The 25348-nt window shown below is 40.9% G+C and overlaps 1 protein-coding gene across 1 annotated transcript in view; it reads left to right on the forward strand.

The window, feature by feature from the left end:
- The window catches only part of Ncapg2 (non-SMC condensin II complex subunit G2), a 69863-nt gene that overhangs the window by 27199 nt on the left and 17316 nt on the right, over positions 1-25348 (forward strand). Inside the window, exons 13-26 of the mRNA XM_036206666.1 lie at positions 375-527; positions 2231-2453; positions 2675-2778; positions 6038-6211; positions 10757-10827; positions 12262-12415; positions 12530-12691; positions 13390-13506; positions 13591-13731; positions 14090-14189; positions 19076-19263; positions 20426-20566; positions 22966-23069; positions 25239-25339. Of these exons, the coding sequence (XP_036062559.1) occupies positions 375-527; positions 2231-2453; positions 2675-2778; positions 6038-6211; positions 10757-10827; positions 12262-12415; positions 12530-12691; positions 13390-13506; positions 13591-13731; positions 14090-14189; positions 19076-19263; positions 20426-20566; positions 22966-23069; positions 25239-25339 (1933 nt within the window). The remainder of the gene's footprint in view (positions 1-374; positions 528-2230; positions 2454-2674; positions 2779-6037; positions 6212-10756; positions 10828-12261; positions 12416-12529; positions 12692-13389; positions 13507-13590; positions 13732-14089; positions 14190-19075; positions 19264-20425; positions 20567-22965; positions 23070-25238; positions 25340-25348) is intronic.

Consider the following 25348-nt stretch of genomic DNA (forward strand, 5'->3'; position numbering starts at 1 on the left):
CGTGTGTAGTCAAGACTTTTATAATAGCAGAAATACTCAGGAGGGTAAAGCAGAAGGATTCTGAGTTTGGAGTCCACCTGAGTTGCCTAGAGACCCTGTTTCAAAGAAGAGACTTGTTCTCTACATGAAGTGTCTACTCTCCATGGCACTAGTCTTGGGTTGGGTGTAGTTCACTAGCACTACAGAAGTCCTCACTTTGCCTCTGGAATGTCTGGCTGGCCATCTCACCAGCCCCAGGCTGCCCTGATGTGGAACTTGGATGAAGGTGGTGTTTTCTGGCAGGAAAAGGACTCGACATCAATTAGGTATTTCCTGCCTGAATGTTTAATCGGTGTATTCTGATTTTGAAATGCTTTCTCTTTCTCTCTCTGTAGTGCTTGCCCATTATTTTGGATAACAAACTGAGCCACCCATTATTAGAACAACTTTTGCCACCCCTCAGGTACAGTCTCCATGATAATTCTGAGAAAGTGAGGGTGGCTTTTGTGGACTTGTTGCTGAAAATCAAAGCTGTGAGAGCTGCAAAGGTAAGGAGGATATTCTGGGAGAAGACGGAAATGTACAAAGCACATTTGTGATCACCCAGCAGAAAGACTAATTTTAATTCTCAGAACCCTTACAGTTACATTTTAATCAGCTTAATAACCAATGTATTGCTAGATTGTCATAAAACTTTGTTTTGTGTTTCTCATGGAAAGTTCTAGAAATATCAGTTCATGTTTCTTTTTGGAAAGACACTAACATAAGCAATCACCTTTACATATTTTTAAGACATTATTTCTTGTGTGGTGAGGCATGTGTGCACAGTATACTTGGAGGTCAGAAGAGAACTTATGGGAATTGGTTCTTTCCTTCCACCATGTGGTTCCAAGGAATTAAGCTCAGATTTGTCAGACTTGGTAACAAGCACCTTTATTTGCTGAGTCATCTTGCAGTTCCTCCCCTTACATTTTTTATTACATGTTAAACATTGGAATATTTGATGTATCTATACATATTTAGCACTTGGTAAGAACTTAAATATTACTTGCAAAGGTTAGCTGAAATCTCTCCTGTTTTTTTAGACCAAGGAATTGCTTATAACATGGTAAGTGTGCACTGGGATGGGCCAGTTTATTGTCATAATAAAGAGGACATAGGAGTTGTCCTCTTCCTAGCTCCCAATTCTGAGGAGCATTGAACTCAGGGCCTCATGAATGCTAGGCAGGTGTTCTACCACTGAGACAAGAGAATTTCAAGTTCAAAAGGAGTTCAAGGCTAGCCTGGGCAAATGATGACACATAGTGCCTGCCTATCCTTGGAAATATCTATTGCTGAGAGCATTGTCACCCACATGTCTGCTAGTATGCTGTTTCAAGTGACAACTTGTGCTTTGCACTCATGTATAACTTATCTGAACTTGGCTTTGGCCAAGAAGTAAGTGTGTGTGTGTGGGGGGGGGGGGGGTAAGGACAGAAATGGGCCCTGTGGACGAGCTGCCCAGGTGCCAGAAGCCTGTGCTAGAGTTGGTGTTGTAGCTTAGTTGGTAGAACACCTGTGTAGCATACACAAAGATGGTGTATGCCTGTAATTCTAGCACTTAGGGGGCGGAGACAGAAAAATCAGGCATTTAAAGTAATCAGTCTTTAGTCAGGTACAAAGTGTGTTTGGGGCTGGCCCGGATACTTGAGACCCTGATTGAAAACACAAAAAACAAACCACCAACAACAAAAAGCTAATTCTGTCTCTTGTGGAGTTCGTGATTGTGGGAGCTCCAGAGCTGGACAAGGGGACTGCTCACGGTAGAAGGAGCAGGCCAGCAGTCCTAGTGTGTTGAGGAGGGATGCTCTGAGCCTCTTAAGAGAGATGAGTAGGGTTTTTATTTCAAAACTATTAATAGGTTAAAAAAAATTCTTGTTACTTGATCAGTTAACGGATTAGTGGATCTACAAATGTAGAAATGATCAGCTTGATTAATCAGAGCTATCATTTGTGCATTAATCATGCTGCTAAGGAATAGAGTTGACCTTTCTACAACCTCATTCTACACCTTGCGTGTTACATTTCCTTAAAATGTAGACTTGTTACTTTGGCTCACAGAAAAGTCAGATTCTGATATAGCTGCTTGAAATGATTTTTTTCTTGAATATAAAAATTAGTTCTTTGTTATATTCTGGAAACTTCAGCAGTTTTCAAGATTGTAGGAACCACTGATTATTTCCTTTTGCATGTTCCCACTTTTACTCTCTAGTTTTGGAAAATATGCCCCATGGAGGACATTTTGGTTCGCCTTGAAATGGATTCTCGACCTGTGTCTCGGCGCCTGGTGAGCCTCATCTTCAATTCTTTTCTGCCCGTGAACCAGCCAGAGGAGGTGTGGTGCGAGCGATGTGTCACACTGATCCAGATGAACCATGCAGCTGCCAGGAAGTTCTATCAGTATGCCCACGAGCACACCGCCAGCACCAACATAGGTCTGAATCTCTGCTTCCCCGTGTCCTGCTGCCTCTCCCCTAGCGTACTGCATGTCACAGAGGCTCAGTATGTGTCACTTGAGTGAGCTTCGTGCTGTCTTGCATCTCTTAGAGATTTGCCTGGAAGTATCACTCTTTACTGTTTGAGATCATAGTTTCCTAATTAGAGAGTTGATTGTATGGAAGATTCACGTGTTTGTTGATTATCTTTATCACTTCAGCAAAGCTCATCCACGTCATCCGCCACTGCTTGAATGCCTGTATCCAGAGGACTCTGCGAGAGCACCCAGAGGCCCATAAGGAGTGCGAGAAGGAGAACGCCAGCGTGAGTGGCTCTCTTACTTCTCATTAAAGACAAGCAGACTTGGTCTTGGTATCATTTCTATACCAGTGTATAGGATGATTTTATTTCCCACTTGTTCCGGTAAAGATGCTTAAGTATGGTCTTTGAAAAGTCATAAACTACATTTTTTTAAAGAATTAGAATATATCTTTTGTACTTTTAGATTCTGGAGGAATATTTAAAAAAAAAAAAAAGAATATTCCTACTCTTGGCAACCTTATCTCATATTTCTCTGTTCTGAGCATCTCTGCCTTTGATTCCTTGGGTGTAATACTGGTGAACTAGATTCTGGACATGGAGCTGGTGTCTGTCAGAGTTACTGATAGGAGGTTCTTCTAGAAACATTTTGAGGGTGAACTTCTGGATGCCAGCTTTTTGTAGCATTGTCTTTAATTAGCTGCTCTGTCTTTAAAACTTAATGAGTCTAATAATAGCCAGTTTAGACTTAAATACACTTACTGCTTGCAAGCAGTATCTTTTTTTGTTTGTTTGTTTTTTGTTTCTCTATGTAGTTTTAGGGCCTGTCCTGGATCTCTGTAGACCGGGCAGCCTTGAAGTTACAGAGATCTGCTTGGTTCTGCCTTCTGAGTGCTGGAATTAAGGGCATGCGCCACCGCCACTTGGCCTGCAAGCAGTATCTTAAGCTTATATATGGGCACTTAAGATTTGTATATCTAAAGTAAAATTTGAAGGTTGTTTGTTTGTTTGTTTTTTTTTTTTTTGTAGTACTTAAATAGATTAGAAATCTGTCCTATTGACAAAAATCACAAAACCAGTTTTCCTTTGCTAAGTTCTGTGCTAGTATTCTTACTACATGGCCAGGTCCTGTGACCCATCTAGAAAGGGTAGGCAATTATGTTCAGGCTGCCTCTTCCATGAGGTGATTTCTCTGCCAGTGTCATGGTTATCTCAGTGTTTCTTCCATTGCATCTTGACAGGAACTAGCCCACCCTGAGGAGATGGCCTTTCCCCTTTGTCCCTTGTTTAGCTAGTCTGGTCACTAGAAACTGCTGAAGAAATACAGGAAAGATATGCAGGAGGAGGAGAGGAGTGCATAGAACATTGTGATTTCCCATTCGTACCTTGGCTGGCCAGTGCCTTTTCACGTGCTCAGAGCCATCTGATTGGTAGAGTTCAAGCCCCTTCTACCCTTCCTACATTGTAGGTAGGCTGTGTGAAGCGTTTCAGGATTGAAAATGACTTTGCAAATGTGAACATGGGTTTGGTAATGTACTAGTTGAGAATTTCTTTACCCTTGTGGCTAGATACTACTGAGAAAGCTTGCTATATCTTTTTTGTGAGGTTCTGTATCATTAGAAAAGACAATGATTTCCATTTTTACCCTGTGCACAAAATACCTAATTTGTTACATAAATTCTCATTCTAGGTTGACGGGTTCAGAGTACATAGCTTTATAACATTGTAACCCATGTTAGAAAAAATATATAACTTGTCATATAGTTATCCTAAGAATATGTAGTTAAAATGGTTTGGTTTGTTTTGTTTTTGAGATAGTCTCACTATATAGCCCTGGCTGTACTGGAAGTTCCAGGGTGGCTTTGAAATGGTAATGATAGTCCTCCTTCCTATGACCCCTGAGTTTGGGTTTATAAGTACATACTACTATGCCCAAGTCTTTGAAGAACTCTTAAAATTTTCTCATGGTGCAAGGCATACACCTTTAATCCCAACACTTGGGTGGCAGAACCAGATGGATCTCTGAGTTCAAGGCCAGCTTGGTCTACATAATGAGTTCCAGGAGAGCCAGGGCTATGTAGAGAGACCCTGTCTCAAATAAACAAACACAAACAACTTTCTCATGGCCATTTAGTAACATCCAAAGATATTCTGTACTAAAATAAAATTTTGGAACTATTACTTAGGAGCCTAGTATTGCTAAAATATTTTAGCCTAGCCTGCTAACATAAAATAAAGAACCATTACTCAAGAGCCTAGTACATTATTCAAGTGTTATTCTCGAAGGGGAAATGTGGGTTTCATAAATTTTAATAAGGCTATTGTGCTAAAATATTGAGTTTCTGTGGTTTATTTTAAAATAAACTTCTATTTCTTAGGCTGGTAGTACCTAGTAGTTACATGCTGTAATGCTCAGTGTAAATTTAAATGTGCTCCAATAAATTCCTTTTCTGTTCTCAGAGTTAGGGCACAGAAAAGGTTAAACCCAGAGTGAAAACTTTGCTCAGTATTTCACATTGTTCTTCTGGTAGCATCCAAACTACTAACAGGGTGCCCTATCAATCTGATTGTCTTATCACATTTCAAAGCATTTAATGCATGCTGACATAGCTAACTATGGAGAAACTATGTTTGCTTCTTTGTATTCTTATTAATCAAAATCCGTTTTGTAATCACATTTGAATGGTTAAAACTAAGTTGAGTCACCTTCTCATCTTAGCATTAGGAAGATACTTTATCCATCGTGTCTTTATCTCCATGGTCAGTCACTGTTGTACAAATCACAAGTCAGGTCTGATCACCAGTTCTGGAGAGAGGGATTTTGTATGCATGTCTGGTTTGCAGTGAGCATTCTGGTATGGGGTAATTTCGTATTACCAGCACAATAGGAAACTATAAACAGGTTTGTTTTTCAGTAAGCTATAGAAACCTATGATTTTGGGGTTGTTGACATCTGTGAGTTGTATGCTGCTGGCTTCAGAAAAAAGTGTTTAGCAGCAGTGCCTGCTGGGGCAGGCTGGTGTAGTACAGCAGTGCTCAGCAATTGCCTTGTAGTGTAGTGTAATCCCATTTGTTTGGTAAAGAGTGTTAGTTTCTGATTTTAGGAACTTTTTTTCTTTGGTTTTTCGAGACAGGGTTTCTCTGTGTAGCTTTGCGCCTTTTTCCTGGAACTCACTTGGTAGCCCAGGCTGGCCTTGAACTCACAGAGATCTGGCTGGCTCTGCCTCCCAAGTGCTGGGATTAAAGGTGTGCACCACCACCGCCCAGCATTTGACGGGACATTTTAATTCATACAGACTGTAGAATATAGAATATTGAGTTAATTTAGATTTTATTTCTTGGGTGGAATTTGGGAACACATCTACTTTCCTGATACAGATAGGTTCTAAAGTAGTGAAGAAAGTTTTATTGTGCCATGGAAGTTGATGTTACAGTTTTACATTGTTTTGTGTCTGCAATTCTGAGATGTGGTTTTGAAGATAGTACATTTGTTTCTTAATACTTGTCATTGGATTCTTTCACAGTAACATTATTCATGTCTTAGGTACTAGACAAAACACTGTCAGTGAATGACACTGGCTCCATGGCGGGTCTGCTAGAAATCATTGTGATCCTATGGAAGAACATCCAGAGAAGTCTGGAAAATAATAAAGAGGCCAAAGTTTATACCATTAACAAGTTTGCATCTGTGCTTCCAGAGTATCTGAAGGTGTTCAAGGTAAGTCTGGGCCATTCTTATGAATAAGGTACTTTGTGATGACATCGGTTTCTTCTTTTCTTTAGTGGAAGTTCTGTCTTGTATGCACAGCAGGAAGGGTGTGGTGGCCCTCACCTTGTCATGAGGTTAGCATATCTCCCTCCACTGGGTATCCTTGGTACCCAGGGTACTGTCTCAGGTGAGCCCTTAGATTTCTTTCTGATGTTGGAGATCTAATCTGCTTGCAGTTTTAGGAAGAAGATTCTGTCTTATGAACAGAATATCCCATCTTGTAGGTACTTCCTAAGGTGTTTGAGTGAACACAGGAAACAAATCCCTCTGTAGTATGAATTGTGTCTGTGTTATCAAGGCAGACAGATTAGATCAGTTTAATTAAAAGATATTTTTAGGTGCTGGGGAGACAGCTCATTTGGTAAGATGCCTCCTGCACAGTCGTGAGTAACTGAGTTAGATCCCTAGCACCTATATAAAAGTGGGGCATGGGAGCATGTGTCTATAATGCCAGTGCTGGGGAGACTGAGACAGGAGGATCTGGGGCTTACCGGCCAGTCTTAATTAAATTGGTGAATTTTAGGTTCAGTGAGAGATTCTATCTCAATAAAAAGGTGAAGAGTGATTGAAGAAGATGCCTACCAAAAACATGTACACACACAATAAAGCTTTATATACATAGATATATGTATAATATATTAAATACATAAATATGTTAAAAATATTTTTAAAGGTGTTCTTTGCTAATTTTATATACTTGCTTTATTTTGATGCTATTCACTGCTTCCATTCTCCTCTCTTATTCCCCTCTCACTCTGTCTGAGCCCTTTCTTTTCTTCCCAACATGCCCTCTGTAAGCCTTTTTAAAATTTTTTATCTCCTGGGTTTAATTAAGTTGCTTGCCTCCATATACGTGGGTATGGGCTTATTTACTAGATCATGGACAAGAAAGATGGCTTTTCACCCAGCTGCTATTAATTGCCAATAGCTCCTCAGCTAGGAGTAGGGTCTCATGAGCTCATTCCATGCTGGAATGTTGATGGGACCAATCTTGTTTAGGTCTTGTCCAGCTAACTACAGCCTCTCTGAGTTTATGGGTGCTACGGCCATGTCACGTCCAGAAGACATGGCAGTTTTCTCCATTCTTTGACTATTGCACTTTTTTCTGTTCCCTCTTCTGTGATGTTTCCTGAGTGTTGGTGGGGAAGGAATTGATAGAGGTGTCCCATTAGAGCTGAGCACTCAGCAGTCATTCTCAGTATTTTGACCTGTTATGGTCTCTGCATTAATTGATGCCTACCTCAAAAATAGCCTTCTCTGACCAAGGTTGAAACCAGCCTCAATCTATGGGTATAAACCTACAGATTTAGAAAGCAGTTTGACAGCATACCTGTGACTGGAATTTTCTTTGGGCTACTAAACAGCTCCCAAATAAAGACATGGAGACTTACTATTAATTTTGAATGCTCAGCCATAGCTTAGGCTTGTTCCACTAGCTCTTTTAACTTAATTTAGCCTGTTTCTGTTCATCCATGTTTTGCCTTGGGGCTTTTTACCTTTTGTTGCACAAATCCTAATTGGTCTTATAATAAAAACCTACAGCCAGATATCAGGGTGAAAGCTGAAAGATCAGAGAAGCAGAGCAAGCCATAAGCCACTATCTCTTACCTCACCAACTCCTCAGCCTGAAAGAGAGCATGTTCCTGTCTCTTCCTGCCTTGTATTTCTTTCTCTGCCCAGTTATATCACTTCCTGTCTCAACCTTCCTAGTGCTGGGTTTAAAGGTCTTAATTCCACTGCTCGACTTCTGTGTTTAATCTAGTGGCTTGTTCTGTCCTTTGATCTTCATGCAAATTTTATTTGTTCAAAATATCACCACAACCTTTCTTTCATTCTGTATGTCCTACTTTCCTGCTTCTTCCATGTCTGGCTGCTGGCCCTGGCAACTCCCTGGCATCTTTTTCTCTCTTCTTCGAGCCTAAGTTACCCTTACTCTCCCTGCCTGGAAGTCCCACCTATACCTCCTCCCAGGATATTGACCATTCAGCTTTTTATTAGACCAGTCAGGTGTCTTAGGCAGGCAAGGTAAAAATAGCAATACATCTTTACATAATTAAGCAATTGTAACACATCTTTACATGGTTAAATATGCTTCATCATAAACAAATATTCCACAACACATACCCATTTAACAAAGCAAAAGCAGTTGCTTTCCTCCTAGGACTTAGACCTTAACCATGGCTTTTGACCAATTTCATAGTACCAGGAATGACATCAATCCTGTGGAGTATGCCTTAACCCAATTTTTTAAACGAAGTGGTTGGTTATCTCCTCAACAGTTATGCCACTATAATCCATTGGGGACATCTTGCCTGGCACATCAGTTTTGTTTCTTTCAGCGTCTGCCGCAGGGAAATACCATCAATGACTTCTCTAGCAGCTTACATAGTAAGCCAGCCTGATGGAGGAAGTTTTTTGTCCAGTTCCAGCTTGATTTCTGTTTGTCCTGCAATCATAGTGTGTAGTTTCTTCAGCAATTAGGTTTTACCATCTATTTCTGGTAGTCATCCAAGAACACTGGCAATAGCCTGTGCTATTTTAGTTTCCTTTGTGGCTTCCCTTATCAACTGCCTGGCACTAGGATTTTCATTTAATAACCCATGTTTTCTAGGAGTAGCATTAGCTACTCATGCAGAGTACCACTATTCAATCACTGTTAATAAGAAGCCTCTTTTTTTTTCTTTTTTTTTTTTTTAGATGTGACAGAAGTTTTTTTTAAAGATTTATTTATTTATTATATACACAGAAGAGGGCACCAGATCTCATTACAGATGGTTATGAGCCACCATGTGGGTGCTGGGAATTGAACTCAGGACCTCTGGAAGAGCAGCCAGTGCTCTTAACCTCTGAGCCATCTCTCCAGCCCCAAGAAGCCTATTTGTAATTAGCGCTTTTTAATACCTTCCTGGTTTTAGTTAACCCTCCCTGTATTTTCTTCTCTCCCTCCTCCCCCTACTCCCATTTATACCAAACCTTTCCACCCTTGATATCCTCCATTTGCTTTTTTAAAATATGCACAAAGAAGATATTTTTAGTTGGCAGATGAAAAAATTTTATACTTCAGACTAGACCCTCTGCATATGGAAGAGAGATGTGTAGCTGGGTCTGTTTGAGGGGCCCTAGGCAGTGTGATCAGATTCTGTCCCCAGTGCATGAGCTGGCTTTCTGGATCCTATTACCTATGGTCGGACATTTTGCTCACTCTTGATACAGTGGGGAGGGGCTTGGTCCTGCCTCAACTGAATGTACCAAGCTTAGCTGTCCCTCCCTGGGAGAACTTACCCTTTTGTAGGGGTGGATGAGGGCTGGATGAGGGGTGAGTTGGGGGGGAGAGAAGGTGGTGGGGAGGGAGCAGGAGGAGGGATGTAAAATGAATAAATTTCTCCAATGGGGGGAAATTTTTTTTATACTTTTTTAGTGTGATATTTTAGAGTAAGTGTAAGTTGTGGGATGGTTAAATTGAGCTACTAAATGCATTACCCACATATTTATCATGTATTATACTCCGTTCAGGATTTTCAAGAATATTCCATTGCTATTTACTCTTGCCATCATGTTTAATTAGATACTGGGAGTTAGGGGTCAAGGTGGCCACAATAATCGAATGCAGGTGAATAATATATCTTACTTTAATTTCGTTCCTCTTTCTGTGTTCATGCTTATTCTCAGAAACTCATTAATATGGCTGGTTTAGCTAGCCTGCTTGCCCTGGGGACCCCTCGTCTCTACTTTCTGAGCACTGCAATTACAGAGAGGCTGCCACACCCACCCAGAATGTGTGTGGGTTCTGGGAATCCTTGCTCCAGTCTTCAAACTTGAATGGCAAGGACTTTAACCACTGAGCCGTTTCCCCATCCATTATGTTGTGTTCTTGATGGATTCTGAGTAATTAAAATCTGCTCAGCTTACATAATCATTGCAATAATAGGACTAATTAAGCTGCAGTTTATTGCACTTGGTACACTTTATGTTTCACCTTGCCCATTTTCTTGTGATTTGGTTTATTCAGTCTTTAGTAGCATTCTGCATTTTAGGAGGAAGAAACTGACAGAATGCAGGCACTTTCCTCTGTATTCTACCAGCTTTTTGGTGTAGGATCTGATTAGACTGAGATTTATTTTGTAGCTCCAAAGCATGTGCATTCCCTCTAATAACATTGTCTGGTTCGTCTTGTATAATATTATCTGAATAGCTTTGTCCTCTTAAGTTATGTTCAGGGTAAGTTATTAGTCAGCTTTTCTCATTCATCCTGACTGTTTTGAAAGTAAGTATAATTCCATGACTATACTTGGTGTGGTTAGTGTTTGCTGCCTAGTGAAGGTGGTGTAGAAATGTCAGGATGCTTGATTGAAGTAGTCTTATCTTCAAACCTGAGGGTCACCTTCAGATTTGATTTTCTCTAGATACTGGTATACTTATTGGGGTATTGAGAAACTGTGGACATATCCTATTGTCAATTCTGTGTTAGCTTCATGTTTCTTTTTGTGTTTCTAGGACGAGCGCTGCAAGATCCCTTTGTTCATGCTAATGTCTTTCTTGCCAGCCTCTGCTGTCCCTGTGTTCAGGTATGCTGCCTCAAAGCAAGAATCTGTCCTCTGGAGTTTTCTGTCTGTCACCTAATCTCTGCTTCTCCTTCCTGCCTTCCCCTCTGTGTGGAGAGATGATCAGGACTTGATTTCAGTGGACTCTGATGTTGTCACAGAGAGACCATGAGGAACTCAACTGTGACTTCACCTGATGTCCGGGCATTTTATCCAGAGGGGCAAGCTCTAGACCCTATGGTCACTGCTGACCACATGTGGTCCAAGTACTTAGACTGTGCTGTGAGTACATGTTAAAGTGGTGTTTTCAAGAGGAGGAGTAAATGAGCTGCTGAAATCCATTTTTCTAATTCTCTTTACACTTTATATAGTTAGCACACAATCTTTTTTTATGGCTGGTAAGCAAATGGAGGTCCTTGTGTATGGTTATCACGTCTTTGGTCACTGAATTCTATTAATGTACTATTTGAAAAAGTGTATGCGTGCGTGCGTGTGTGCGTGCATGCGTGCGTGCATGTACCCAAGTGTATGTATACCATGTGTATGCAGGAGCCTGTGGAGGTCAAAAGATGTTGGATCCCCTGGAATTGGAGTTACAAGGGATTGTGAGCCACATGTGGGTGTTTGGAACTGAATTTGAGTCCCGTATAAGAGCAGCAAATGCTTTTAACCACTGAGCCATCTCTCCAGGCCTTGCATGTTATTTTTTTATTGGGCAATGTAGTTCTGGAGTTTGCTGCTTAAGAGTAAAACTTACTTGGTTTTATTTACACTCAAAAGAAGAAAAGTTTTTTTAAATTTATTTTTACATGTATTTTGTTGGTATGTGTGTTTATGCACATACATACACACCACAGAATGTATGGAGGCCAGAGGCAGCATTGGAGAGTTAGTTCTCTTTGTGGATTCTGGGAATCAAGCTCAGGTCATCAGGATTGGTGGCAAATGCTCTTACCTGCTGAGCTAGTTTTCCAGCTTCTAAAATGAATGTTTTGTGGCATTACAAATTTAATGTTCTATTTTTATCTTTTGCTTGCTTGAATATTTGGGTTTCTAATTTTGTGGGTTTTTTTTTTTTTAATTTGTGTGTGTTTCTTTTATTTGTTTTTGTTTGCTTTTTAGAGAAAGAAAACAAGTGGAGTTGGGTGGGTAGGGAAGTGGGGAGGACCTGGGAGATGTTGGGGGAGGGGGAAGTGTGATAGATTGTGTATTATATGAAATATATATGTATAATGATATGAAAAGAAAAAAAATAATGGCCTAAATTAGGACAGCTGGCACTAAGAAACAGAAGGCAGTTGAGGTGTGGGACATGTCCTTTTGCAGCTACAGTCTGTTGAGGGTTTCATTGGGAGCAAGAACCAGTGTAACTCAGTTGTATCTTGCTTTTCCTCACCTTGTGGGACAGTGGGGCCTTTCTGTGGAGGTGATAACTGATTCTGTGTACTTGACTTTCAGCTGTGGTGTGGTTTCTGTCCTGCGGAATCAAGAGGAGAGTGTTACAGGCAGGAGCTACTGTACCTTGCTGGATTGTGTCTGTTCCTGGGGACAAGTGGGGCTCGTCCTGGAGCTCATTGTTGACTGGCTGCCTACAAGGCCACCTCAGACCAAGGTGTTTACACAGCCATACCTCTCTGGAATGTGGAGAACAAGGGCATCTGGGAAGTGTACAGTGTTATGGGAGCATATGCTCTAATTGCCTCTTTGTTCCACTGCTCTCTTTCAGAGTAAACAGAAAGTGCAAATCAATGACACATGCCCAGTGAAACCTGAGTTAGCATTGTTGTACATGGAGTATTTGCTGACCCATCCAAAGAATCGAGAGTGTCTGCTCTCTGCACCCCAGAAGAAACTTAACCAGCTTTTAAAGGCGCTTGAGGGATCAAAGGTAACTACTTGTCCTGGAGGTTAAAGTGACTTCAAATAGTAGCAACAGTGATGCAATAAGATGCATAGTTTTCATGCTTTGGTGCTATAATGTTTGCAAGCTGGAAAGGAATTGAGAATGAGCATCCAGAAAGACTCTGAGGTGGACAGGTGAGCCTGGGAGCAATGCCATTTCCAGGACCTGTGTCCTCACAAACAGTGTTTAGAACCTACATTTCTCCATGGTTTCTGGTATGTTAAGACTCCAGTTTGTCTCCCCCTGTCTCAAAATAGACTATCCAGAACCAGGCAACAGTGAGGAAGTACTAGCAGTCTTCAGAATCTTCGGCTGTATTTTGTAGGAATCTTGGAAAGCATGTGACATGAATTCATTGTGCCCCAGGTGCCTTTGGAGTCCTGTTTTTCCCCCATTGCACTGGCCCTGACCTCCTCCTGTCAGATTCTCTACCGATCAGTCCTTATTGCTGCCATCCAGGATGGTGGTTCAACAGTGCCTTCCCTGAGGAAACGAACCATGGTCCCTGTGGACAGTGATCCTGGAGCCTTGTGCACCTCTTAAGTATGTTGTGTGCTTTTAAAGCCCACTCAGCAGATAGTGTTCAGGTGCAAGGGTGGCAGAGAGAGCTGCCACTGCAGTTATCCTGCTTTGGTGTGGTCATGTGCCATTCAGAATGTGGGTCCTGGGTTGTGATTTTACAGGCAGATCTGGAATCACTTCTTCAGTCTCCAAGTGGGAATGCCCTCAATTTCAACAAAGCAGCTGCCCTGCATGCCTTTGGTCTCTACTGTAGGCTGAGCGTCCATCTTCAGTACAAGGTAGGCTGTCTGGTTCTGGTGCTCTGAGCGTCATGTATCAGAGCTGCTTTTGTTACTTATTTGCTTCTTTATTTTGTTGGACAGTTCTGCTCAGAAGAGAAAATTCATCTGTCCATCTTGAATGAAACTGGATCTTGGTTAGAAAACAAAGTTTTACCTCTTCTGCAAGACCAAGAAGAAGAGTATCTGAAGCTTCGGAGCGACATCTATCAGCAGGTTATCCAGGTCAGCAGCTGGGACACAGCTGGTGCTGTATTTTCAAGACTGTTTATATTGTTGTAATGTGATTTAGACCCTGGTGCTTATTTACAGTACCAAGAATGGCATTTCTTTTTACAAAGCACATTCTGCATAATTTCAATGTTGTTTAACATGTGGAATTTAGTTAGGTTGGTGGAATTGCATAAAATGTCTAGAGAATTCCTATAGAAACAATGAAATTATGTTTTTATGGAAATTCCTTGAGAAATACAGTTGTAAACATCTGTTTATAATATTAGTACATCACAGGAGAGGCTTTGTTAGGCTTGACTGCCTTCCTTTTTAAATGGCTGTTGTTGTTGAACCCATGTGTGTCTTACAGACTTACCTGGCTGTGTGTAAAGATGTTGTCATGGTGGGCCTTGGAGACTCTAAGTTTCAGATACAGCTTTTACAGAGGAGTCTCGTAATAATGAAAACAGGTACTGCAGCATCATTATCTATTAAAGGAATGTTTGAAAGCAGTAAGTACTTATAGCTGGTCCATCCCTTGCTCTCTCCCTCTGAAGATCAGAGTCTGGCTTCTAAGCATTTAATGAAGCCGTCCTTCATTAAATTCAGTTTAGCGGGTTTAGTTTGTCGAGATTAGCCATTGTGGTGTAGTGGGTAGCCATCCCAGCATTGGCCTGGAAGTTCCAATCCCCACTGAGGCTTCGGTAATGGTCACGCCCACAAGGCGGGGCAGAGGAGGAAGTGGAAGACGAAGGATCGGGAAGAGCTCTGTCTCTTGGTTCCCGGACTCTGGACGCAGGAGGTAGACCGAGCAGAGTTCTCCAGAGAACACCGCCGGACTGCGCTATACCCTTGCCAGACCCTGTAACCTACCCCTTCATTTGTAAGTTACCCCACAAAATAAACCTCCCTTTTAACTACGTGGAGTGGCCTTAATAATTTAACCAATATCTGGCGCTCACGTGGGGCAAATTTCAAAGGCCTAGGCGGCTCCCTCCCTCAGCCTCCTCCCCGGCTGGCGGGTACCTAAAACCGCCTGCAAAGTTCCATTTAACCAGGGGACACCTACACGGTTCCATTCCCGAAAAAGGGAGCAGCTAGTCCAGTCTCAGTTCCCTAGCTTATCCCCAGACCAGCGAAAACCGCTGTGAGTGAGATCTTCCCACTCCTCCGAGTGCCGTTTCCCCCGCCATCTTGGCTCCTGCCTTCAGCTGCTGCCAGACAAGGTTGCCAGCAGGCCTGCTTTGGAGCTATACCAACGCCTCCTGCTGGCTGAAAGTGCTATTGCCCCCCAAAAACCACGGAAAGGTAAGCTTCTTTCAAGTAAAAGTACTTGATAATTTTACACCTTAAACTGACTAACAAATTTTGAGTAATTCTTGTAATATGGCTGACAACATTACCTCACAAGAATTTAATAACCTTTTTGCCTGTATGCTGAATGACATTTTCCTGGAAATATACGACCTCCCTAAGACATATCTGGCCTGTACCATTTTGACATTCATTGTAATAATTCACACAGTGTTCAAACACTGGTTTAATAATAAGAACAAAGATGAGTCATTATTGGGACTGATACAGGCTTTAAAAGATAACAATGAAGGCTACAGAAAAAGATTCTGTCTATGGAATCTGCTGACCAGGACTTACATAAAAAGATTCTCTTTCTGGAATCTGCTAACCAGGATTTACAGGCTTTAAAAGTTAGCAATGAAAGCTTACAGAAAAAGATTCTGTCTATGGAATCTGCTGACCAGGACTTACATAAAAAGATTCTCTTTCTGGAATCTGCTAACCAGGAATTACAGGTTTTAAAAGATAGCAATGAAGGCTTACAGAAAAAGATTCTCTTCCTGGGAATCTGCTAACCAGGATTTACAGGCTTTAAAAGTTAGCAATGAAGGCTTACAGAAAAAGATTCTGTCTATGGAATCTGCTGACCAGGACTTACATAAAAAGATTCTCTTTCTGGAATCTGCTAACCAGGAATTACAGGTTTTAAAAGACAGCAATGAAGGCTTACAGAAAAGATTCTTTCTCTGGAATCTGCTGGCCAGGACTTACATAAAAAGATTCTCTCTCTGGAATCTGCTAACCAGAATTTACAAAACAAGCTTGTACCCAAAATTGCTTTTATTGATAATAAATATGAGTATTTAATGGATAGAACACTAACTCTCCAGAGTGAAGTTGTAGCTACTCAGACAATATATAAGGAAGAAAAATTATCATTACTTGATAAGATAAGGTCCATGGAATCATGTGTTTCAGAAGAACATAAAAACTTCCATGATTCCATGAAAAATCTGGAATCCCTTATAAGAGAAGAGGTTTACTCCCTGGAACAGACCCTAGGTGCTCGTTTACAAGCCCTGGAGGAAACTCTAAATAAACATGACAAGGGACCTAATAAGCAGAAGTGCAAGACCATACAGGTTGTAACATCTCCAAATGGCTCTCATACAATGGCTTATCCTGTTATCATCCATGAGAAGCCAGCAGATGACACACACCCCGAGCCATATACGACATATACATTACAAACAATTTCAACAAGGGACTTTAAAAATATAAAGGAAGCAGTAGTTACATATGGGATACACTCCACATATGTAAAACAGATGTTAAATTCGTGATCTACCTCACATAGAATCATTCCAGATGACTGGCATCAGTTAATTTCAGCTGTTCTAGAATATAGCCAGCAGTTACAGTGGAAAAGCTAGTTCAGAGAAGAGGCAAGAAATTTAGAACAACAAGGTAAACTCAGAGGTTTTGAGATCTCCCAAGATCAAATACTTGGTGAGGGATGTTTCACTGACAGGAATGTACAAGCCATTTATGATGAGCATACAATATCCCTATGCTGTACAGCAGCTCTAAATGCTTGGGAAAAAAATTCCAGAACCTGGAAAAGCAACTGAGGTATACACAAAGATATTTCAGGGACCACATGAACCCTTCACTGATTTTTTACAAAGGCTGAACACAGCTATAACAAAAGCTGTATCAGATAAAGAATTAAGAAAAATATTAACTGAGTCCTTGGCAATGCTGGGATTAAAGGTTCAAGTCACTGCTGCCCAGCTCAAGTGCATATTCTAAAGAAGCCATTCCTGGGACACAGTTGGGTTGCCAAGTGCAAAAGCCAAATAAATTAGGGGGTCTAAACTCACAAACTTCTGGTATCCCCACTATAATACAGTACATAGATTGTGGAAAATCAGGCACCAAACATAATAGGACTGTGGGAGAAGATTTCTTACTGAAAAATACCAGCCCAATGAAAAAGTAATGTTGAATTTTTAAAAGTAAAGACTATAGGAAATCTAGGGCTGTGTTAGAAAGAAAAGTGAAAGAAAATAGGAAAGACTATAGGAAGTGGGAGACTTTGAAAGAAAAAGGCCACTGATAAAGAGTGATGTAAGACAACTTGGACTCCAGCTTCTCAGAGACCAAGGCTGTCTTTGCTGTCCTTGCCGCAGTAGCGAGCTTTTGTTTGTGGGCAGGTACTTGGCAACCTAAAGATGAGCATACTGGGAAGAGCCGTGGAGCCACCACTACTTCTGTTCCACATTGATGGCTTGTTTTCTGGCTTTGAGCTGTGCCCTGGGGAGCACTGACTATAGATCATCACCAATCTTGGCTGTAGCTACGAATCCCAGCCTGTTGTTAGCAGTTTGGTTGCTAGCTAGCTAACTAGCATGTTGCATATTTGGTTCATAAAATACACACACCTGAATACAGTGAAATAACTTCTGGTTAAACTTCTTAGCTTTCTGGGTTTCTTTCTGTGTTACTGAAAGTACTCACTCTGAGGAAGAATGTTAAGGAGGCAGCTCCTTTGTCTGCATATTAGTCAGTGTTCTCTAGAGGAGCAGAATTTAGAGAATGAATCTATATCTATAAAGGGGACTTACAGAATGGCTTTCAGGCTCTGGTCCAGCTAATCCAACATTGGCTATCTGGCAACAGAAGGTCTAAGAATCCAGAAGTTGTTCAGTCCACGATGCTTGGTTTTAGTATATGCTGGAATCTCGAAGAAGTAGGCTCTAATGCCAATGAAGGGCTGGACCTGCTAGCAAGGCGAGAGCAAGCTGGCAGAGAGAGCGAGCTTCATCCTTTATATAGGCTGCCAGCCAAAGGTGTGACCCAGATTAAAGGTGGATCTTCCCACCTCAAAACATCTATGAGGTCTTATTTGGTAGTTTCCAGGTTTAAAGAACTCATCAGTGGATGTTCCATGTGGCAAATGTGTATGAGGAATGAGTTCTTCCACCTCCTCTGAATGAGAGAGTAGTAGCTCTTCGAAAGTTCATGTTGTGGTTTTAGCGATTTTGCAAAGCTTCTCATTGATTCTGGCAGAGTCTTAGACCTAGGGAGGATTCATAGAGAGCCTCTGGGATGGGAAGTCTGTCTTCGCTTAGGTTTGGGGTGTACTTGGCTATGGTCTCTGGCAGAGCTTGCTGGATCTTGAGTCCATTTTGTAGCTGGATGGCTTTACTCTTCATATCCAAGCCCATTCTCTAGGCAAGTCCTTGCGCTCACCTGGACAATAGGCAGTCTGTGAGGAGCATCATTTCTGTGCTTTATTACATGTTTTTAAAGTGCCTTGTACCATGGATTCTGCCGGGCAGCTTGCTGCCTGGTGCCCAGGAGTTAAGGGCTAATCAGCACCTGAGCCATGTGTTAGAGCGGGTAAGGAGACATAGGGTGTCCTGAAGCTCACTGGGGCAGGCCGCTGTCCCTGCTTTTGTAGCTTTCACTGGCAGGATGCATTGGAAATAAAAATGGAGGAACAGTGTTATTAGGCTTATATACAGAATAAATTTTACCAGATTATGTGCAATCAGGGAGGTAATTGAAAGCACACACATACACACACACACACACACACACACACACACACACACACACACACACCTCCCAAAGGAAACCAATAGGCTACAATCAGGCATTAGAAATCTATGGCATTATCAAATGATATTGAGAAATGAGAGGTTGGACTTGTCCTTGCTGGGTTTTTACAGAAGTATTAATATAAGTGAAAGTCTGTGTTTTCTAATTCAAGTGTTATAAAAGTCATATTGCTAGTTGTTGTCTACATGGAGCGAACAAGTTCTTAGTTTACTGACAGAGTCAGCTGTACTATTGCTGCTGGGGAAGAAGCCAGTTTTATAGTTATATGGAGAAAAAAATTTTTTGAGTTTGGTTCTAGTTTGGATCAATTTGATCAAGATGTTTCTTGCTGACTCAGTGGTAATAGGGTCTTCCATTACCATCATGTACATGTGTTATGCAATTTCAGCTGAATATGTGCGTAGGTAATTGATGGTTCTCCTTTTCTTTCTAGTGAAGGGATTTTTTTACATTTCATTACTTCTTGGCATTCTGAAGGAGATAACTGGAAACTCCATGACTCAGAAAACAGATTCAGATGAAGAAGGCACAATGCTGTTTGACTCAGTCCAGGAAGTATTTCAGAAGATGTTGGAATGTGTTGCCTGGACCTTCAGGAAGCAGCCAGAAGAAAGTTTGCCGGTATTATCCTTGAACTAGCCAGGTCTCACTGTGCTATCTGCTGTGGGTGTTAAGCGGTGATTGGATGTCAGCCCTAAAGCTAAGCATGCCTGCATTCGTTGGTGGCATGTAGACCCATAGTCTTGAGCTCAGGGGTTGAGGTCCCATGAATATCAGGACTGTAAACAGGACTGATGTCTGCAGCTGTGATTCCAGAGCTTCCCAGAAAGAATGTATTTGTGAAGATGCTCTTTTCAGAGGGACAGTCACTGCCTGGTAGAGTGCTAACTCCCATTTAGAAGCACCTTGAAGGGATCATGGTTTTCTGTTGATGGTGGAAAGCTCATAAGCCGAGATGATTGAGTAACTGGGTTATAAAAATCAAAGGGACTAGACCTGCTCCTAACTGTAAAGCCTGTTCCTGAATAAGTTATAGTGTTAGAGTGACTTTTTTTTTCTATCAATGAGCTATTATTGTTATAATTAAAAAAAATGTTTAAATGGAAGGCTGTTTATGAAATATCAAAGATTCTCAATTTTATTCTAGTCTTAGCTGATGGAAATACTTGAGTATTGTTGACATTGTTTTTCCTAGCCCAGTTCATAGTTGTTTCAAGTGTTTGTGATCTCTTTCTAGTTTATGCCCAGTCTTAGACCCTCTGTCATGTCTTCCACCATCCATTGAATAGTGTCATTCAGAAGCACTGATGATTTTATTTTAATGTCATTCTTTCCTTCTTCCAGCCTTTCTTACTATTGATACGTACATTCTTTTTATTTTATTGGTTTTTGTTGTTGCTGTCTTTGAGACAGCTTCTTTGTTATGGAGCTCTAATTGTCCTGGAACTTGCTGTATAGACCAGGCTGACCTTGTACTCACAGAAACCCACCTGCCTCTGCCTTCCAAGATGTGTGCCTCCATGCCTAGCAGCCATTTTATTGTTATTTTTGAGGCAAGCTCTCACTCTGTAGCTCAAGCTGGCCTGGAACTCACCAATGTAGCCCAGGCTGGCCTCAAACTCACCTCATTCCTCCTTACTTAGCCTGGTGCATTCTCAATACAGATGTGAGCTACCACACCTGATGCTTGTTTTTGGAAACTGATTTTTAGCTGTGCTGACAATGACTAATGTGAAAACTGTTTTTTAGATGTGCTGACAATGACTTATATGACTTCTTGTAGCTCCTTCACTCTGTCCAGACCCCTCTCCATGAATTTATCAGCTCTATCCAGTCCTGGTACAAGGACACTGCAGTCCACCATGGTGTCCTTTCTACACTGATTGCTGCGCCTGTGGTGGAAATAAGTCACCAGCTGCGGAAGGTGAGGTATATTGACTCTGAAACTGCCAGGTGCTGTGTTCTGCTCACAGTACGTGATTAGGGTTTTCTAGTGCAAGCTTTCGGTGAGGACTGTTTGTCAGTTTCCGTCCTTTGCCATTCAGCCGGTTGGATGTCTAGAGCCATGTGGCAGCTGTGGAACATATCCTGAGGGTATTGCCACTCCTAACTGAGATGGAACCAGGCCCCGTGATGTGGCTATGTCTGTTGGCTCTGAGAGTTTGAGTGAGTTGATAGTTTCTCAAGATTCTTCTTTGCCAGAGAAGAAATCAGGATAGTTGGACAAACAGTGCAGGACTGTTCTGTTTTGTGTACAGTGGTATATATCTCTGCATGTCTTTTTCTTTTTTCTTCTCATTTCTTAACTATAGAAAGCTTGAATTTTTAAAGATTTATTTATTATGTGTATGAGTGTTTTACATGTGTGTATGTGTATCACATGCATGCTTGGCGCCCACAGAGGCCAGGACTGTCACTGAATTGCAGGTACTTCTAGAAACGTCTATGTTGCTTAACCATGGGCGCTCTGAGAAATGAACATGCAGATTCTCACTGTACCACATCCTGAGTATGCTTATACAGATGCCAGCATACTTAGTATAATGTTTTGGGACATTGTCAGATATACCGTCCCTTCCTGCCAAAATGTCAGCATGCAGGCTGTGCAGCTCATGATTAAGTATATATTACTTTGTTTTTAATATGTATGAGTGTTTGCCTGCATGTACATGTGTGTGTGCCCCAGTGTGCATGTCTGGGGCCTGTGGAGGCCAAAAGAGGGCATCAGATTCCCTGGAACTGGAGTTAACAGATGATTTTGAACCACCAGGCAGATGCTGGGAGCTGAACCTGGGTCCTCTGCAAGAGAAACAAGTGCTCTTAACCATTTCTCCAGTCTGAGAAATTATTTTAATTATACAAATTTTGTAATATAAAATGACAAATAAAATGTTTATTAAATTATAAAATATTAATTAGAGTTTATGACTATCCTTCAAAATGTAAAGAGAGGTTGTTTGGTTTAAGAAAGTAATTCTTAACTTGATAGGTGACATAAAGCGTGAACCTAAGATTACTAAGGACCTAATTTCAGAAAGCCGTATGGCTGAAGTTATAAAGCATTAGTGGCCTTTGGACAAACCCAGACCCTGTCCCTGCCTGTCACAGCAGAGTCATGTATTCTGTACTGCCCTGTGCCTCGCAGTAAGCCAAGTAGTGGGACTGAGCTAAGGATGTGTCTTTTTTCACTTTTCCTTTCAGTTTTCCTTTTGTTGAGTTGCATACACATTTAAAATACTGTCTCCTTTTGACATCTTATTTATGACTGTCCTAATAGGAAGCATCTGTTTTCCATAATGCTTCACTAAGTCTACATAGTTTTAGCTCTGTGGCCAGCCTGGTTCCCTTAAGCTTCATGTGTGCACAGGCCTCTGTATTCAGTCTTTACAGTTAAGGTGTTGTAAGTGTGCCACAGAAATAGTTCTATAAAACAACAGTGTCTTCCTTTCATGGGAAGTGCTTACAGTTCATCAGATGTTAAAGCTATGGATGTGCTTGGTCTTTAGCTGATCACATTAGCATTTAAGACAGGGACTAACACTTTAACTCATCCTGGCTTGGAACTCATGATAATCCCTACCTCAGCCTCCACAGTGCTGAGATCACAAGCATGAGCACCATGCCTAGCTTTTGCTGTTTCATTTTATCTTTTCTGTGGACCGGATCTTACTTAGTTTTTCTAGAGTAGGCATTCTCAACTTCCTGTTGCAGCAATTCTTTAATACAGTTCCTCATGTTGTGGTGATCCCAACCATACAATTATTTTCAGGCTGGGGATTTAGCTCAGTGGTAGAGCGCTTGCCTAGCAAGCACAAGGCCCTGGGTTCAATCCTCAGCTCAAAAAAAAAAAAAAAAAGTTTTTTTTCATTGCTGCTTTGTAACTGCAGTTTTGCTACTGTTATGAATTATAATGTAAATATCTGTGTTTTCCAAGGGTCGTTTGAATCCCCAAAGAGATCATGATCCACATGTTGAGAACTGGTGCTTTAGACCGAAACACCAGCATTCTAAGACTGAGATTCTAATCTGGGCTGAGAAAAACTTGTTAAATTGACTTGGCATAAAAGTACATTGTGTATAGATGTTGTCAAATTAAATAAAGGCCATTTGACAAAAGGCCTGCTAAGAAACATGTCCTTTATTTCTGTTTCACAGACTAAAATGTTCTTATGCAAAACAATACTTTATTTGTAATTAACTGTAGTGAATAATGCTTGTTCCTTTGAGTTTTTGGAATGCTTTGGTCAGATGAGAGTCTAAGTCAATGTGAACCAAGCTGTCAGTCTGGGATATTTATAATATATTGACCTGAAACTTTCCTAGGTCTCTAATATAGAAGAACTGACCACACCACAATGTCTTGCTGACCTTCCTCCATTTTCAAGGTGTTTAGTGGGAATAATAATGAGGTCTTCGGATGTGGTCAGGTAATTGTCCTCTCTCTCTCTGATCTTGGTACAATCCTATTTGTATTTTATCTCAGTGCCTTGTAATCTGTTACTTTTTATTCTCAGGTTTTCAAAGGTATTTTTACTCCCCTGAGAAAAATATTCCATAGACTTTTTCTTCATTTTATGAGTGATGGAAAATGCTTATGTTAAATTTTCATAAAGAACCATTACTTTCTTTATAAACTGTTATATACATTTAAATAGTTTTTAGCTATATTTATCACAGCAAAATTCTGTTAGACAAGAAAAAAATGTGTGTACAAAAATACTTATTACTGTATGTTCTAGTTTTCTTCTCTGTTGCTTTGATAAAACACTAACCAAAATCAACTTGAGGAGGAAAGGATTTACTTGGTTTTCAGGTTGTAGTCCATCATGGAAAAAAGCCAAGGCAGGGACTAAAAGCAGAGAGCAAGTAGAAACAATGCTTACTGATTTGCTCTCCATGACTTGCTCAGCTTGCTTTCTTATACAGCTCAGGACCATCTGCCCCAGGGTGGTGCCACCCACATTGGCATGGCCCTCCAACATCAGTCTTAATCGAGAAAATGTACCATAGTCATGCCCTCAGGTCAGTCTGATGGAGGTATTTTCTCAGTTAAGGTTCTGTCTTTCCAGATGACTTCAGTGTGTGTTGACAAAAAACTTGGTAGCAAAATTGACCCATTGTCAGCTGGACATACACACACATCACTGTTAAACCATAACCTTTCCTTTCTTGTTTATCCCCAAAATTACATGTTAATATTACAATATAAAACATGGTATAGGGTTGGGGATTTAGCTCAGTGGTAGAGCGCTTGCCTAGCAAGCGCAAGGGCCTGGGTTCAATCCTCAGCTCAAAAAAAAAAAAAAAAAAAAAAAGATATAACTTTAAAAGTCCCAGTGTAACACCAGAAGTCCCATGGGACTTAAAAATTTTGATACTTTGAAAGTTCAATTTCTTTCTTTAAAAAAAAGTAACATTTCTTTAACTGTGGGCTCCTGAAAAACAAAACAAAAAAAAGTAAGTTATATGCTTTTATTATTACAAGAAGGAAGAGGTGAGTCATAAAAGCAATAACACTTCAGCAAAACCAAAATCTGTCAGTGTAGCTCCAAATCTAGATTTACTGGGCTCCAAAGGACTTGGGCCTCCACATACAGCTTGTTTAGTAGGCTCAGGCTGACTCTATGTAATACGTGCTGCTGTCCTGGGTAGTTGTCCCAAGGTCCTGACATCTCCAATATGTTGAGTTGCCTTTGCAGCTGAGACTTTACTTTGACCATGCCCAACCTTTGCAGGGATTCCAACCTTTGGTGCTAAGCTTCAGCTGCTCTCTGTGACCCCTTTTATGCCTTCAAACTAGTTCCATGTGGGAGACTCTTACACATTACCATGTTTGGCTACCAGTTTGGGTTGCAGCTTCAGCTCCACCCCTTCCCCAACTAGACCCTCAACTTCTGTGTGCTGTCTCTGTGGAAGTACTTTCCAGATTTCACCTCAGTGATGCTTGTCTCTTATTAATCATAGCAGATTCTTCAGCTCCAGCTAACCAGCATCATTTGTTCCAGTAACACAAAAGTTTTCATTTCTACAGAATTCTGAATTCAAATTATTTCACATAAACAACTCTTAGTTCCACAGTCCATTTATCACAACTGGGATTCTAGGGTTTGTAGTAATGCACAGGGGACTGAGGATACAAAGGGATTTGCTTCTCAGACTTTGAACACATATGGCACTCTTTAGTGTGGATACATCTCATGAATGCTTAATTGCATCATTCTGAGAGCTGTGGATTGCCTTTCAGCAGCCTATTAAATATCTCTTATGTATATTGGACTGTAGAACGTAGCCACAATGTTTTTCAAAGGCCACAATATTCCTGATCTCCTTCTATGCATACCATCTGGTTTTAACATTTCACCTGCAACAACTGATATATGTGTGTGTGTGTGTGTGTGTGTGTGTGTATATATATACATATATATGTATATATATGTGTGTGTGTGTGTATATATATATTACATGTAGGGGAGGGTCTCAGGCAATTTCTCATCACTGAAAAGCGATGTTTATGATTGTGGGTAAACCTTGCCTATGTTTATTTTTCTATAAGGTATTGGATATGGAATAATTTCAGATGTTTGCTAATTTCATAGGTCATTTTTGGAGGAACTAAAGGCGTGTGTAACCTCTGGTGATATTGAAGGCATTGTGTGCCTCACAGCTGTTCTGCATATTATTTTGATTATTAACAAAGGTTGGTTAC

The sequence above is a fragment of the Onychomys torridus genome, chromosome 14 (assembly GCF_903995425.1).
Source record: "Onychomys torridus chromosome 14, mOncTor1.1, whole genome shotgun sequence".
In the NCBI taxonomy this organism is placed as follows: Eukaryota; Metazoa; Chordata; class Mammalia; order Rodentia; family Cricetidae; genus Onychomys; species Onychomys torridus.